Consider the following 17,777-nt stretch of genomic DNA (forward strand, 5'->3'; position numbering starts at 1 on the left):
GATTTAGCAGCATCCTGTGTCCCAAAGATGGCCAATTTGGATTGCCACTTGGACCACGAGACCGCAAGTGTATTGGAAGCTGGCATTCTATCATGCTCTGTGAGACAGGGATTGTTTTCTCATCTGTTTGCCCACCCTCCACTACCTAGGCAGTGCTGCTCTTACCACCAGCTTTTGAAGTACATGTAAAAGAGTAAGCAAACGTGAGTGGGGTGTTTGGAGCTATAGACTTTGTGTACTTGGACTTCCAGAAAAGCCCTTGACAAAAGCCCTTGCCAGGGCTCCTGAGTCAACTTACTAGTAGCGGGATAAGACAATGGTTTAGTAACCGGTTAAACTATAAGATGCAGAGTCTGAGTAGGAGCCAGTGATTAGTTCTCACAACAGAAGGAAGAAGTCGGATTGTTGCCAAGGGATCTGTATTTGGATGGTCACTTTTTAACTTGCTCAATTGCATATGATTATACCAAAATTAGGATGATAAAAATAAAAATGGCTTATGAGGAAGCCAAACACCAAAAACCCGGAAGTGAATGCTTCCATTTTTTAACTCTCCTCGGAAGTTGAATGGCTTCTGAGGTATGTTTCTCAATTTTCCCCATTGAACTTGCTGACAGCCCTTTGATCCTCGGTTTTTGAACATTTCAGAAGTTGAATGGATTATATTCAAAAACCGAGGTTCCACTGTACTGCATGCTAGGAATCATTAGAAAAGGAACTTTCTCTTGATACAAAACCAAGAGTCATCCAAATATGGTGGGAGATTCAGGACAGAAAAAAGGAGTGCATACATTGCATAGGTAAATATGGAATTACCAGTCAATTAAATGACTTTAGAAGGGGATTCAACAAATTCACAGATTAATGGTATATGTGATTACTTGTCACGATGGCTGTTTCCTTAGGAACCAGAGGCAGCATGACTGAATACCAATTGCTGGGGGAAAGTAGTACAGTGGTACCTCAGGTTAAGAACTTAATTCGTTCTGCAGGTCCGTTCTTAACCTGAAACTGTTCTTAACCTGAGGTACCACTTTAGCTAATGGGGCCTCCTGCTGCCGCTGCACTGCCAGAGCACAATTTCTGTTCTCATCCTGAAGCAAAGTTCTTAACCCGAGGTACTGTTTCTGGGTTAGCGGAGTCTGTAACCTGAAGCACCTGTAACCCGAGGTACCACTGTAATAGAGGGTTGTTTTTTTTCCTATGGACTTTCCATAGGACACTGTGAGAAACGGGAATCACCTGAAGTAGATAGGTGTTTGTTCTAATGTAGCAGAACTGCTCTTATGTATCTGCCAACACAAGAGGCAAGCAGTTAGTGACACTCCTAACAGGCCTCTAGACTCAATGCAACTTTTGAGGGAAGAGCAAGGAATTGTAGATGAGGTGGGCTCAGACATCACCCGTGCCACCTCTACTTTCTGACTACCGGCAAATCCTATCGAAAGTTTAACTTTCTGGCCAAGAACAGTGGCCCAGACTGTTTCCGGGACCCTTTAGAGTGTGGCATGGATGGCTCTCCAAACAGGGCCTGCAGGTTAGGGAGGAAGGGTGGCAGAAGATAGTGGGGACAGCAGAAGGCAGCAGCAGCCAACTTCAGACTGTGCTATGTGTTGCATTGCTTCTGCTCTCCTTTGCAATACAGTGGTACCTCGGTTTACAAACACAATTGGTTCCGGAAGTCTGTACTTAACCTGAAGCGTATTTAACCTGAAGTGAACTTTCCCATTGAAAATAATGGAAAGTGGATTAATCCGTTCCAGGCGGTCCATGGAGTACTTAAACTGAAGCGTACCTGAAGTATGACTGTAGTGTATGAGTGCAACTGTTCTAGACTTAATTTCTGGTGAGCCACTGAAAGACTCTACTCTGTCACCTCAGTTTGTTGGGGTGGGGCGAGGATCTGAATAACCTGTTTGCAACATGAAGACTCCATGTCTGTAAATGCTGGTTGCATATGTCTTCTTTAGGCTGCTGGTATTATTAGAAGCCTCATTACTGTCTTTATCACTCTCCTTAGGCTTCATGAATGTTGATTGCCTGAGTCATTGAAATGTGTTGTGGGTTTGTTATTCTGCCTAAAGCATGTTTCAAAATAATGCCTTGCTGCATTTCGATGTCAAGAACTCAAAGAAATGGAGCAAAGAAACGGTGTGCTGATGCTCCGTGAATGCTTTATTTATAAAGTGTGCTCATTTTACACCCAATAAGACTTTCTGGATCAAAATACTTGGAACCTGTTTCAGAAATAACTGTGAGGGTGTTGTGGTACCGGTATTAAACCTATGGCAGTCTAGTGAAAGTAGCCTAATGGGTTTTGTAGCATTGTATCAGTCTTTTGGCATCTTTACTTAATTTGAAACCAGTGCACATTGGGCCAGATTCAACCCAGTAGTCGCCCTAGTGGAAGCCATTGCAGCAAGTCCTGCTAGTACATCAGGAGTTCCATCAGCTGTGCATCCCCACACCCTCCTCACATTTGTTTGGGAGAGTTAACACAGTTTCCCTGGTCTAGCTCCTCTTCTTCCTTCTCAGACTGCTGCTGAGAGCTTAAATGTCCTATTAAAAAGTTATTTATCTGAAGCTTGAACTATTAACCTTTTAAATACTCTCTGTGCCTCTCTGGAAACCTGTAATGGCAATGTCTAGCTAACTAGTTTAGAAATATGTAATATAGTGGATCTTGATAATTAAAGTTTAATATGTACCCTGATTTTAGAAGCAGGGGGGAAAAGCTGAGATCTTTGTTTCTGAAAAGGGTACTTTCTCTTGATACAGTTTCTGAAAATCAAGTGGGTGTTTGGCATATTCCATGGTTTTCATATTTGTAAGGAGACACTTGACGATATTACAGTGATGAAATATCTTTTTACAGTGAGTAAAACTAGAAAAAGCACACGTTTTTCTTGCTCAGAATACTTGTATTTAATCAGTGGCAACCTGGTCAGTCAGGTCACACTTTTATTACCTGTGGTCAAAGGCCATTGCAAAAATTCAAACAGGCTCAAGGCCCACAACAAATCAATGTTTGCAGATACAAACATTGCAAAGCCAGAATAAAGGATAAAGAACAAGCAATAAAACAAAGGATAAGAAAGCAATAAAATGAATAATCAAATTATAATCAAATTGCTGTATCACCAGGATAATTTATAGCTACCCCTGAAAGCACCTTTCCATAGATCCTTTTCAGCAGCCAGTGCAAAAAGACACCTTATAAGTCAAAGTCAATATCTAAAAATAGAGAAGACTTGTTTGGGGTGATGGTTTTTGAGGGTAATCCCAATAAATCCCAATAAAATAATACCCAGACACTTAAAACATGATTTAAAGTACATAGGACAAAATATGTGGAAGATTTTTCATCTCAGTGGTTTAGCAAAGACAGTTCCATTGAACCAGAATAATCCAATCGTATTTGCCATCAGTTGTGGGGGCTGGCATAGTCTGAAAAGAGCTGTAAAGATCCAATACTGACCATCCTCTGTAGCTCAGTTTTTATAGGTGTCCACCTTTCAGTCACTGACGTGTATCCATCAGATAAACACATGTCTGCTGGAATGCAGTGGGCTTCCATTGGTGTTTTTTATAATTAGCAGAAAGTACAAGGTGCACTTCCAGCTGGGATCAGCTCCACTTTGGAACTCTGATTAAACAGTGTTTAATGTAAGCCCCGCTGCAAAGAAAGAACAAAATGCACATACAATGTCAGGTAAGTAATAGGTGGACATGGCTGGTCTCACCTCTGCCGTAAGGCATGCCTGAGGCAAGAATCAACAAATAGGGAACTCTGCAATGAACTACCTTCATTCTCTGGTCCTGTCCACAGAGCCTGCAGTAACTTACACTACCAGAAATGCAGACGGAATTAAATTCATCCCATGGGAGTTGATGGAAGGGCAGAAAATGAAGATTTACACTGCCACCATCCCAGTTTGGGCCACACAACCCTCTGTCCAGGAGCAGTTAGAATGCAACTTAACGTATTTTTTGCTCCATAGGACACACCTGACCATAGGACACACCTAGTTTTTAGAGGAGGAAAACAAGAAAAAATATATTTTGCTTTCTTGAAGGGGAAAAAATCCTGTTTTATGGGGTTCAACTCACAGTTCTGCAGCTTCTCTAGGAAAGGAAAGAGACCAATTTCTACAGTTTCCAGACAGATAATCTAATCAGCCAGTCACATGTCTCCCACTGCAGACAACAATTGAGGCCTAGGCAAGGGGCCGAGAGGGGCCAGGAAGGGAGTTGCTCCCTTATCTCCCTCCCCGATCTCTTGCAATCAGCTGCTGAGGGGGTTCCTTTCAACACTCTCTTTTCCTCTTGTTAGCCTTTAGCGCTTTCTATAAAAAAACAATAAAAAAAGATCTGCCTTTAGCCCCTGGGCAATTCTGCTCCAGGGACCACGCACTCGCTCCATAAGACGCACAGACATTTCCTCTTACTTCTTAGGAGGAAAAAAGTGTGTCTTATGGAACAAAAAATATGGTAATTTGTACAGGAGATAAATGCACTAGCGCCAGGCATAGGCAACCTTGGCTCTCCAGATGTTTTGGAACTACAACTCCCATGATTCCTAGCTAACAGGGCCAGTGGTCAGGGATCATGGGAGTTGTAGTTCCAAAACATCTGGAGAGCCAAGGTTGCCTATGCCAGCACTAGCCTAAAATACATAATTTAGAACTTTAAAATAGTTTAAATGCTCATGTTCGCAACATTCTCGTGATATAGCTGTCTTTTAAAATATAAAATAAGGTATGCAAGTAAGAGTTATTAAATCTCAAAAGTAAACCGGGCTGTGGATTGAAACCTGTAATCCTGTGCCAGGGGTAAGCTGCACTGAACACAGTGAGATGTGCTTCCACATAAATATGCATAGACTTGGGTTTCATGGGGGTTCAAATGTAAAAAAGGTTGGAAGGGAAAAGTTCTGGAATTTTTTCTTTAGTTCCACTTTGGATCATGAAATACATGGAGGTAAGATTGCATGTATGATGCAAGCAAGTACAGTGTGAAACCTAATTATCAACCATTTCAATTCAGTCCTTTCCCAAGCTATAGTTGAAAAATGTTAAGCATTGTTAAACAGGTTATACTGGACTTACTACTTCTGTATTGCTTCAAAGGTTAATGTGGAGACAGTTGCTTGTTCCAGCAGCTGTTAACCCCATGCAGCGTTAAGCAATAGAATTACACTTGAAATGGGTTAGTACTGTAGTAAATTGTAATCCAACATCATGTAATAAGGCATAGAATACTTGTGTTCTTGACATTGCTAAATAAATGAATTGAGGTAAAAATAGGGGTTCGACTTTTGCTGCCCCATGGGACGCTGAGTCCCCTATGTCCCTGATTGGTCAGAGAAGAATGGATAAAGGCAGGATTCAGTGGAAAGCAAGGCAGATATTTATTTTTCTGTTGCAACAGAGTTCCCTCCCCTCCTTCCCAGGAGGGAGAGCCCCTCACCAAAAGTGTGCAGGAACCTTTAAAGTCTTTTGACATTGCCCAACCCCCTTAGTCAAAGGTAAAGGGACCCCTGACCATTAAGTCCAGTCGTGACCGACTCTGGGGTTGCGGTGCTCATATCGCGCTATTGGCCAAGGGAGCCAGCGTACAGCTTCCAGGTCATGTGGCCAGCATGACAAAGATGTTTCTGGCGAACCAGAGCAGCACACGGAAACGCTGTTTACCTTCCCGCTGTAGCGGTACCTATTTATCTACTTGCAATTTGACGTGCTTTTGAACTGCTAGGTTGGCAGGAGCTGGGACCGAGCAACGGGAGCTCACCCCGTCGCGGGGATTTGAACCGCCGACCTTCTGATCGGCAAGCCCTAGGCTCAGTGGTTTAACCCACAGCTTAGTCAAAGACCACCCCAACATCATCATCATACATACATCATAGGAGGCAGTCTACAGCAGAAATCCTGTCTTCCAGGATACCTGATAATGGTCGCTGATTGCATTACCTGGACAGCCTGCCCATTCTTTTGTGATGGTGAATACTTTAGTTCCTGAATCCAGGTCACAGGCTCACCCTATTAATACACAAATACGCCCTTAAGACAGGATTTGTAAGTGAAAAGACAATGGGGAAGGCTTTCCCCCATTTGCCTCCTTTACTATAGTAGAGAAATATTTGAGGTCATTGGGAGAGTCAGATTGGTTTCAGGATTGCTCTCCTGTTCTATTTTAGACACATGGTTTATATATTTAGACATGTGCGTGTTTATGAATATTTATTATATATTTGAGACCTTGGAATTCTTATAACAGTATATAAAGCTGAAGTGATGTCAACTTTATGTGCTGTTTTGTTACAGACCATATAATACTCTGGTAATTTGAGAAAGTGAAGACCTCCGTGTCCAGTGCCAACCTGACCATGACATGGTATGAAGTCCCCACAACAGTGGGCAGAATGGAGAATGTCAAACTTTGTAGATGGCTACAATCCCCTTGCTGGTTGTGTGGTACTTGATATACAAGGCAGATATACTTTGTGTGACAGACTGCGTCTGCTGTTTCCCTTCATGCTAGGCATCTCAAACAAGTGAAAGAACTGCTACTTTCCCAGTCATCTTGTGCAAATTGTGTGTGCCCCTCACTCCTTTGGTGTGCAGAAGTTTGGAGTTGGTACTTGATATTCCTACTTCACACAAAGCTTCCAGAAAGTGAAGAAGCAGAGCAGGCACATATTAAGGATATATGGCACCATGGTGCAGGGATCCCTCAGGCGCCCCCCACGTTTCCCTCCGGGCAGGCAGCTCCTCTCCCTTGGGCCCCTCTGAAGCCCACCTCACTCCCCCCCCCCCAACACTGCCATGGCGCGCCTTCTGCTTCTTGCCCGCCACGGGCAGGACCGATGCCGGCAACGACGGACTTGCACTCCGCCAGGCAGTGCCAGGCATGGCGGGCAGCCGGAGGGGGTGGCCCAACGGGTGGGGACGCTGCCACTTGTGCTCCGCCTGCTCGGCAGAAGTGGCTGCACAGCGCTGCCATCCGGGGAGCCCTGGCTGCCGCACCGACGGGAGGCTCGCGGCCGGCTTCCCCGCAATGGCACCCGCAGCCCAAGAAGAGGCAGGCGAGGGCGGTGCTTGAGGCGGCTCCTCCAGCAGGGAGGAGGCTCCCGGCGCGGCATGGCAGAGGTGCCCTCCAGTGCCCTCAAGAACTTGTCATCGTGGCGCCTTGCACCAGTAGCCTCTATGGCTAAGACGTCCCTGAAGCAGAGCAACTTCCTCTTACGCTCTCTGCACCAAGTAAGAGTAGCTTAGATGCTCTCCTGTTGTGGATGGAGATGAATGGATGGCAGTCCTTGATGCCTCAAATGGTGATAAAGCTTGAGCCAGACCTGTCTGTGACTCAGCTGATCAGAGGAATGCAAGAAACTGGTCAGTTGACAATGCTGAAGATTTTTAGAAAAACCAAGTTATACTGTATGTACTGTACTTGGATTGTATCAAAAGGTACCAGTAGCACCTTAGAGACCAACTAATTTTGTCATTGGTATGGAAAAAATATTTTTTTAATTTTGTTTCGACTACGTACTCTGGAAGAGTTAATATTTGATCTTTGGCATGCTTTGCAATCAGTATGGTTAGCATGGTCACAATGGCTACACAGTTCAGCCATATTTTAAGATTTGTCCCTGCTGTTTTCATTCTAGAATTCTAGAACATGCAATGTGTTTCAGTTAAATGATTTCAAATTCTTAGACCACAAGTGTAATAAGCTTCCATATCCATTCAGAGGTTCTTAACATAGCTTCTGAACTACACATGTTGGAGGTGGCAGGGAATGAGTTAAAGATGTCATCCTCTCCAGCCTTGAAAACCCTTTATTTGTATTGCATCAGTGCCTAAAGCCTAGACTAGGTTGGGCCCCATTGTGTGATGGCTTATTATGCAAACACATAGTAAATGACCCTGCTTGAACTAGTGCTGCAGAACTATATGTGGGTGCTGTGTGCATGCAAAACCAAAAATAATAATTCTGGATGACATGCACATGTGTAGTAGTTGGAAATGTAACCTGCACCTCATTCTGCCGTTCTGTCTGCAGTCTCTGGTCTAGCAATTTGGCACTTGCAAGTAGTGTGAATGCCACTGTATGCTTACTTCCTCAAGGGCAGACAGAGTTTTGGGGCACAGACATCAGTCAAAAGTTCCAGTTCTTGAATTCAGTTTTCCAAGTGAGATTTTGTTAGGTATAATTTGAAGCAACAGAGTGAAAAGATTTAAGCTGGTGGTAAAATATTCTCCTCTTTAAATATTGTCTCTGGCGCGATGCTGTCTGGGCTCTTGTGAGTGCTGCAACAGACCTCAGTTTCTTGTTAATCATTTGCTGCTTTTTTAGCCCCTTGAAACAAAGCAAACACCTCTAATTTGCTTTGGAGTCGAGCAAAGTTGATGTCATTGCTGTAGTATGTGTGATTGTACCTGATGATCACTCAAAGAGGTGAGACCTCAGCATGTGAATAAGAGGAAATGTGTAGCCAGTAGTACTAGGCACAGCCCTGCAGCTGCTGAGCCCAGAGTAGGAGAGAGAGTCTTGCTTCCTCTGAGCCATTGTTAACCATCTATCTCCCCACCCCCACCTACTCTCTGAGGTTTGAGCAAGCTAGGCTGCATTTTGCAACAAGGGTAGAAGAGTAGATCTTGCATGTGTTTTTATAAAGCTGACACCCACAAGAGGGAGGCTGCTTAAATCTTAGTGAGGATTGTTTTGGCTGTTTGCCTTCTTACCGGTACTTCAGGCACATGCCTGCTAACCACACCCTGAATTAACTAGAGCAGCCAGTCAGTCCCGTCCAAGGCTCAGGTGGTTCCGTGGCAACATTTAGCTAATGAATCTAGAGAAGGGGGTGGTCCATCTGTCAGGACCCTTCACAGCTGACTCACAGGAAGTGTTAAAAAAGCTTGGCACAAGGGTGATCAGCTCCAGGATTCTGCCCCTCCTCTCATTCTCCGCTGTCTTTGCCTGCATGTTTCACAAGCTCTTTTTCGGAAGAACAATGAACTGATTTGAAGTTTTAAGACTAGGAGGGGTTCCCCTTGGAGTTTGCCCGTCTAGTAGTCTGCAGGATGTGTTGCTTGACACAGTTTTAGACAGCTGTCAGTCTGTCTTCTTTGCTCTTTGCTTTTCCCTTCCCGTTCCCCTGGTGGATTGCTTTGTCTGGAGAAAAAAGGTGACCATGGTCCAGCGCTTCAGCCTCAGGAGGCAGCTATCAAAGGTAGGTTACTTCTGCCGTCAAGATCTGTGGGACTGTCCTCATTATCACATTTCTCTTGTAGAAGAGAAATCTCTGCTTGTACGGAAGAGGTGGGCGGGGGTCTGGTGTATGAGAGGAAGCAGCTCTGCCTTTTGTTCTTCCCTCTAACAGACACAAAGGTTTTTTAGAGCAAATTGTCTACTGGCAGACAGGGTTTTTTCCCCTCTGCAAATCCAGAGCTATGGAGTTTGGTGAGCCTGCTGCTCTTTTGACTTAATATCTAGCATACTTGTGTGATATGGAAGAAACAAGATTCATATTAATATACCACAATATGAGCTCAATGGAAAAAGCAAGGTGGAATGGAACACGTGGACTTTCTGCATAGAATAGTATTTGACTGATAACCACCTAGCAAAGCAGAGGGAAGCTGCTGCTGCCTCTTCAAAAGTATTAGTCAGGAAGAACAAAGGAATTGTTCTAAAGAAATTCTGCTGCTTAATGTTTTCCATCTATTTTGTGTGTTAAGATGGCTTTTTAAAAAATGGGTATTTTTTTTTCAAATTTGGACATGTAGATAAGTTTATTCTGTAAACCTACCCTTTAGTTGTTTTCTTTTTAAAAAAAATCAGAAAAGGTTAAAAGCTGAATAAAATGAATAAGATAAGACAGAATGTAGTTATGAATCAAATACTGTGGACGCCATCTGAATTAAAGGGTCTTGGGCCTCAAGCTTTATACCCAGTTTGGATTTATTGGGGGGGGGGGAAGAATGAAACAAACACTTATTTTGCACCTCTTTTACTAAAATGCCTTTAAAGGCTTTCTTTTTTGTGTTAAATGCAGTGATCAGCAGCTGAATGCTCCATTTAGGTCAAAATGCACTCCCTGTAGACAGTCTATCAGTAGCTTTAGGGTGTTGCAATGAACTGGCATTCCATATGACCCTTTTCAGAGTTCATCAGCATTTTTGAAATAGCAAAGCGATGAACATATCAAATATCAATATAAAAATTGGGAGCTGGTAAGTGGAAACAGATCCATTTTTCTCCCTCCCCTTGCATGTGTCCACACACAGCGTGACTTTATTTCCCAGTGCTAAATTATTTACTTCCAAGTAATCCCAGAAAGTATGCTTAGGATCTGAGCATATAGATCATATTAATACCAAACCTTTCTTCCAAGTGTTGTTACAAAAGGAAATAAACACTATCACTGAAATAGTTAAAATTGGTTTATGCCTAGGTCCACTCACTCATCTGAAATGATAGGCTGTAAAATCTGATGATCATCTTTTGAGCACTATTGGGAATGTGAAGTGGGTGTGTTCAAATAGTTGTATGAAGACTGTACTGTTGTTAAATAATAAAATAATGGCATGCAATGACTTTACATGGTTTCTGTAGCTATGTTCTTCTACAAAAGAAACCTATTCTCACTGACTTCTGAATCTTACATTAAGTCAAGGAGGCCAGTTTGTGGCCTTAAGGTTCTATATACAGTATATTCCTGCGTATAAGACTACTTTTTAACCCAGGAAAATCAGGAAAATCTTTTCAAAAGTCGGGAGTCATCTTGTACGCCGGGTCGTTTTATTAATACAGCGAGTATATCCCAAACTCTATATTTTTACTGGAAAAGTTGGGGGTCGTCTTATACGCCCAGTCGTCTTATACGCCGGAATATACGGTAATTTGATCCCAATATTATGGCTCCCCATATTGTGCAGCCATAAGAGCTAAAAACTTGCTTTTTAAAACAATCTAAACTGCATTTCTCAATGGGTACAGAATACATGCATTTCTGTCATGTACTGTATTCTGTACCCATTATCACTCCATTGATTCTCACCCCACCCTCTGCTCTCACAGATTCTGGTGCATTAATAATAATAATAATAATAATTATTATTATTATTATTAATACCCCGCCCATCTGGCCGGGTTTCCCCTGCCACTCTGGGCGGCTTCCAACACACATCAAAATACATTAAAATACCACAGACTAAAAACTTCCCTAAACAGGGCTGCCTTTAGGTATTTTCTAAATGTCAGCTAGTTTATCTCTCTGACCTCTGGTGGGAGGGCATTCCACAGGGCAGGTGCCACTACCGAGAAGGCCCTCTGCCTGGTTCCCTGTAGCTTTGCTTCTTGCAGTGAGGGAATCGCCAGAAGGCCCTCGGCGCTGGATCTCAGTGTCCAGGCTGAACGATGGGCGTGGAGACGCTTCTTCAGGTATACAGGACCGAGGCCATTTAGGGCTTTAAAGGTCAGTACCAACACTTTGAATTGTGCTTGGAAACGTACTGGGAGCCAATGTAGATCTCTCAGGACCGGTGTTATGTTGTCCCGGTGGCCGCGCCCAGTCACCAGTCTGGCTGCTGCATTCTGGATTAATTGCAGTTTCTGGGTCACCTTCAAAGGTAGCCCCACGTAGAGCAGGGCTTCGATGGGTGGGTGGGGAGTTGGATACTATCTGAGTGGTTGCTCCTTCTGATTTGTAAGTGGTAGTGTTTGAGGATTCTTCAAATTTGGAATGCATTTTCCCTGTGAATGAATTTCACATGGACATGGAGTCTACAGTCTGCAGTTGTTGCAAGGTACAAGAGCCTTGTGCCCTGTTCATATAATAGATACACTATGGAGTAGATCGTATTCCCTTCCTGAGTCTGTGTCAGGGCAAGACTTTTACTGCTAATAATGCCAGTAATGTGGTAATGCAGCAGTTACAACCTAATGCAAGGGTGCCTGGGAGGACATCTCAGTGCACAATGGTTCTCTGATCATAGGAATGTACACAATCAGTTGCACCTAATTATTCCTTATAGCATACCATTGACTATACCAGCGTCAGTAATTTGAGCATAGTTATTAACACTTTCAACAGCAACACTCCTGGTAGTCAAGAAATATTTTGCAGTAGGAAAAATACCGTAATGGTACAAATAGGAGGTGGCTACATGTATGGCCTTTCTAGTGTAGCACTCTTTTTGCCTTACCTCCCATTATAATGTCTTAAGTTAACAGTTTAATCACAGTTAGTTGCATTATTAAGTTGCATTGTGTGAACAGACTGGCAAAAGGTGGCTGAAAAAACATCACCGCCACATGAATATAATATGCGTACTGTGTAAATACACCCCATGTGGAAAAAGCATTGGTCAACCATTTATATCTGTTTGTATTCTTCAGTTGTTGTTGTTAATTCCATTGCAGTAGAACATCTGGTAGACAATTACAGAGGTCTATCTTAAACTGGAAACCTAGCAGTTCAAACGCACATCAAAGTGCAAGTAGATAAATAGGTACCGCTACAGTGGGAAGGTAAACAGTGTTTCCGTGTACTGTTCTGGTTCGCCAGAAGCGGCTTTTTCATGCTGGCCACATGACCTGGAAGTTATACGCCGGCTCCCTTGGCCAATAACGCGAGATGAGCGCCGCAACCCCAGAGTCGGTCACGAATGGACCCAATGGTCAGGGGTCCCTTTACCTTTAACTTTATCTTAAATGGAGTATTACTATCCTTATTAAAAATGCTTTCTTCTACTACATTCAAACAAGGAACTCAAAAGTTAACCTCTTATAGATATGATATCTAGTAACTACATATGAGGAGATACTATGTGTGCCTGAGACTAACATACAGTAGGTTTCCTTTATACTCTGATAAAGAGTACTGCATCACTTGAAAGCCTGCATGCTCTATATTAATAGACTTATGCAGGATATTGCTTTATATCAGCGTTAATCTCCAGGACACTCACAGTACCTAAACTTCAGTTATAGCAAATCAGTGCTACTAGATAGCCAAAATAGAGAAAATACATCTTTGTTCCCTTCATCAACAATTCTAGAGCTTACTACTTCCAGTCACAAATTCAGAAAAGTGGATATGGGAGTAATGAATTTGCAATAGGAGTATAAATTAAATTTGCTTAACTTCTGATCAGTGATATCGCCCCTCCCCCAAATTTGTTCTTACTACTTTTACATCATGAAAACAATTTGGATCACAGAAGTAATGCTCCAAATTGCTTACGGTAACTGTGCTTAAGCTCCCAGGAAGTCAGGTATATTCCTTAGTATATTACAGTGGAACCTCGGTTTATGAACACCTCAGTTTACGAATTTTCAGTTTACGAACGCCGCAGACCCATCTGGAACGGATTAATTCACTTTCCATTACTTTCAATGGGAAAGTTCGCTTCAGTTTATGAACAGACTTCCGGAACCAATTACACCCATGCTTCCGGTTAAGTATGCTTCAGGTTGAGTATTCCGCAGACCTGTCTGGAACGGATTAATCCACTTTCCATTACTTTCAATGGGAGAGTTTGCTTCAGTTTATGAACGCTTCAGTTTAAGTACTCCGCGGACCGTCTGGAACAGATTAATCCACTTTCCATTACTTTAAATGGGAGAGTTCGCTTCAGTTTATGAACAGAGTTCCGAAACCAATTGTGTTTATAAACCGAGGTACCACTGTAATACGATTCAGCATTTTTATACAAAACAGTCATTGATTTTTATAACATAACAGAGGTAAAAAAGAAGAAGAAGTTACTTAAGAGCTACTGAAAGCTGTCCAGAAAAATAATCTCTAACTTTGGGTGAAGGTGGGATGGGGGTCAGTCTAAGTCTAAAATGGCCTTAGAGAGCTCATGAAAATTGCTTTCATAACTTGAACAGCTCATTTAGCAGAACATCTGACCACCTGTTTTATATAGCAGTTGTAGTGTATTCAATATTACTTGTCTAAAACATTTCATTGTATGTTGCTGCTGGCATTGGACTCCCCTGTCCTCTTTGCTGTGGGAAAAAGGTATATCTCAGCTCAATGCTTTCCACTAGTGGGTGGGGCACAGGAAGGGAATGGACAAACCCAAGTCCCTCTCCTGATTTTGGCTGGACTAGAATCCTGAGAAGGAATTATCATCTAAATAGCTGAGGGTAAAAATAGTTTACCCTCATTTCATAACCTGCCTGAACTATATAGGTAGGATAATATGGAACATCTGAGTGAATATCACAATAGGCAACTCATTTGGGGAAGCAAGGGAACATCAGTCATGCCACAACACTGGATTTTATTTATTTTTTTCTTCTTAATATATGTGTTGTCTTAACAGAAATGTCAGGGAGGTAAGGCTCAACAACCCACATAGTAGACACTTCCCTTCCATTCTGGAACACAATTGTGCTAAACAGTAAACACTTAAGATACTAAGTATAGGTGTGCCTCCAATTCACATGTTCTCTCTTCCTCCAGAGTAGCTACAAGGAGGAATTTGGAAACTTTCACTTCTGTTAGATTAACACAGTTTGCCATGTTAACCTAACAAACTGTGGTTGTTAATATCTAATAGTTGATTGAAACCAATAGCTTCAAACCATGGCTTGAGAAGGTGGCTTGGTTCAGCAAAAAATACTTGTGGTTACACAAAATTGTGGCAAACTTTGTTACATCAAACTGTTGATAGTCTAAAAGTAGAAGATTCTGATCATATCCTTGCGGGTGTGTCAGAGAAGGAAAAGGGAGCACAACTATGCTTAGTCCTTGTAATGCAAACCCTTCCACTTTGTAGGCAAGCGCTGCTTTGGTTACCTTTTCTATATCTCTGCTAATCCATTGGGAGCATGTAGGGAACCCAGACTGTTGGAATGTAAGGTGTGTATAAGGAATGCTTAGTTGTAGTGCAGATCTAATAAACTTTGGGTAGACACACTGAGGTGCAAGTAGATAAATAGGTACCGCTCCGGCGGGAAGGTAAATGGCGTTTCCGTGCACTGTTCTGGTTCGCCAGAAGCTGCTTAGTCATGCTGGCCACATGACCCGGAAGCTGTCTGCGGACAAACGCCAGCTCCCTCGGCCTATAGAGCGAGATGAGTGTGCAACCCCAGAGTCGTCCGCAACTGGACCCAACGGTCAGAGGTACCTTTAGACACACTGATCTGAAAACAGCTTTTTCTGAAAAACCCTTTAAAAACCAAATATTTGATTTGATGTTTGTTTTAAATGTTTCCTCCCTACTATCTCCTTAAATGAAAATCATATGGGCAAATGAACTAGACATATGAATTCTACCTTGGGAGTTCAGCTAAAAAATAGGCCAGACTGCAGTAAGTGTGTGCAGCAACGGAACACCTGTCTCCTTGAAGAAAAAATTGCTGACAAGCATTTACAGTATTGTAATTGTTTTTGCCGTCTTAATGAAATATTAACAAATGAAATGGTAGATGGCTTCCCTAACTAGGGAAGTAGTTGCAGCTGTTAGTCTGACAGCTGCTGCCATGTGCAGGTCAGTAAAAACCACCTGTCCATGACATCTGTTCCATGCGGTGAACTGTTTTCCTTGCAAAGTTGCTCATGCTACATGGCTGGCTGCTACAGCATTACAGACCATGCAGAAGTGACCAAACAGCATGTAATGCCAGTTCCTACTCTGGTTTACTGCATAGAGCAGCCTCCCGGTGGCTTTAGTATTTTCTAAAGTATCACTGACTTAAAGAACATAGTCCTTTTCTTTTTTATGGACCCAATTAGTGTCAGATGACCAGCCTTTTGGACATGTTTGTTGGCAATGTGTATGTCATGAATGCTAAGCTGATTAGGGAAGCACTTCAATATTTTTCCTGGAAAATCTCCTTCATTCTTTGTCCTTCAAGATATTCTCCTATTACTGCTTTTGTAACACTTTGTAATTTAAGTTGCTTTGAGTAATAGTGTATAATGACAAATGGATCTTACAATAAGGATGGGTGAGATCATGGTTCATATACACACCCAAGTAAACACTTCTATGAGATATAATAAAATAACATAAGCTAACAGCTTCTAGTTTATGTAGACAGAATGGTGTGCCCTGGACTACCAGTTCATCCTCATAAGCTGATGGCCAGTTGTGGGTTTTTAGTTGGAGGCGGGAGGGTGTAGAGAGGAGTCACTGTAGTACAACTCAGAGGCATAATTTTTGGTTCATTTAATTGGAATGAAAGGTGAGATCTATAAAAAAGAGAGCTTTATGAGCTATTCTCCTGAATTAATAAAGTTTAAGGTACCCCTGACCATTAGGTCCAGTCGCGGACGACTGGGGTTGCGGCACTCATCTCGCTCTATAGGCCGAGGGAGCAGGCGTTTGTTCGCAGACAGCTTCCAGGTCATGTGGCCAGCATGACTAAGCTGCTTCTGGCGAAACCAGAGCAGCGCACGGAAATGCCATTTACCTTCCCACCGGAGCGGTACCTATTTATCTACTTGCACTTGACGTGCTTGCAAACTGCTAGGTGAGCAGGAGCTGGGACCGAGCAACAGGAGCTCACCCCGTCACAGGGATTCAAACTGCCAACCTTCTGATCGGCAAGCCCTAGGCTCTCTGGTTTAATACTTGTCCCCAAAAGTTTATATGCAGTACTAAGAATATGAATCTAGATTTGGGATGTTCCAGCCATTCTTCTGGGGACAATGAGCTTATTTAGCTCTGTGCTTTCCTGTAATTCACCTGAGTAATTGGATTGACCTTTAGCAATACACAGGGGTGCTTCATTTCTGTAGACAGTTGAATTTTTTGAGGTTTATTAGGTGTTTGCTTGAGGCAATTTCTACAAACAGCCCAGCAACAAGTACTTTAAAATACATAATTGTTATGTATTCTTTATTCTCTTAAAGCAGGGTGGTCCAACTTTTATACCAAGTGACCACAAGAGTACTTGGACATGGAACCCATGGGCTGCACACTGTCTTCTTCCACGGGAGGGGAGGAGGGAGGCCATAATTTTACGCTCCCCTCACAGCCCTTGCACTGCCTTCTCAAAGCCAGCTAAACAAAGTGTCGGGCTCTGGGAAGGAGGCCAAGATGTAAGTCAGCAGCACCAAACGACCCCGCTCGGCTAGGATGTCACCTTGTGCCTTGCAGAGCTGGGCCGATGCTGCCGACGGGCTCTATGGCCTTCATCAACATCTACTAGGTGTTGGGGTGGATTGCACCCTGCACCTTGCAGAGTGCAGGCTGCCAATGGGACAATCACTGGTGGCAGCAACAAGCAGCTCTGGCTTGCCCAGCCATACCCATTGCCACCCCAACACCACATTTACCTAACCTAGGGGTTCTGGATCAGGGGCTCTTCTGGTCAAAATGGGAGCCTCAGTGATCGCCCTGTCCTGCTGGAAGAAAATGCACATGTCAAAAAGGAGCTATAGGCCCTGGTGGGCTGCCCTCTTACCCTCTTGTGATTGGACAAGCAGATAGCCAGTCAATCAGGATCCCCCCTTCACTTCTCAATTCCCTCTGTGGCCCCCTAGTCCCTTGCTGTTGCCCCCTATTTATGCATTTTTCACCTGTGGCCCCCTTAGAATATCCTGTGTGTGTGTGTGTGTGTGTGTGTGTGTGTGTGTGTGTGTCCAGGAGGCCATATGGCCCCCAGTTGGGAAACACTGGTTTAGAGGGATTTGTTTTGGAGGCAGGTTGTTGCTGCTATTGATATTATTTTTTAGTATATTTATCTTACATTTTTATTATTTATGTTGAAATTGCTCAATTTGGTTGTGTGCTTTTTTATGATTGTTTACG

The 17,777-nt window shown here is 43.0% G+C and overlaps 1 protein-coding gene across 5 annotated transcripts in view; it reads left to right on the forward strand.

The window, feature by feature from the left end:
- The window catches only part of TMCC1 (transmembrane and coiled-coil domain family 1), a 97,758-nt gene that overhangs the window by 28,812 nt on the left and 51,169 nt on the right, over positions 1-17,777 (forward strand). The window contains exon 1 of one of the 5 annotated variants that reach the window (XM_035106543.3): positions 8,660-9,232. The exons of the other annotated variants lie outside the window; for them this stretch is intronic. Coding sequence (XP_034962434.3) covers positions 9,194-9,232 — 39 coding nt within the window. The 5' untranslated portion in view covers positions 8,660-9,193. Of the gene's footprint in view, positions 1-8,659; positions 9,233-17,777 lie in introns of those variants that run through there. 5 annotated transcript variants of the gene reach the window in all.

Source organism: Zootoca vivipara, chromosome 2 (genome assembly GCF_965207765.1).
Source record: "Zootoca vivipara chromosome 2, rZooViv2.hap1.1, whole genome shotgun sequence".
Taxonomy (NCBI): Eukaryota; Metazoa; Chordata; class Lepidosauria; order Squamata; family Lacertidae; genus Zootoca; species Zootoca vivipara.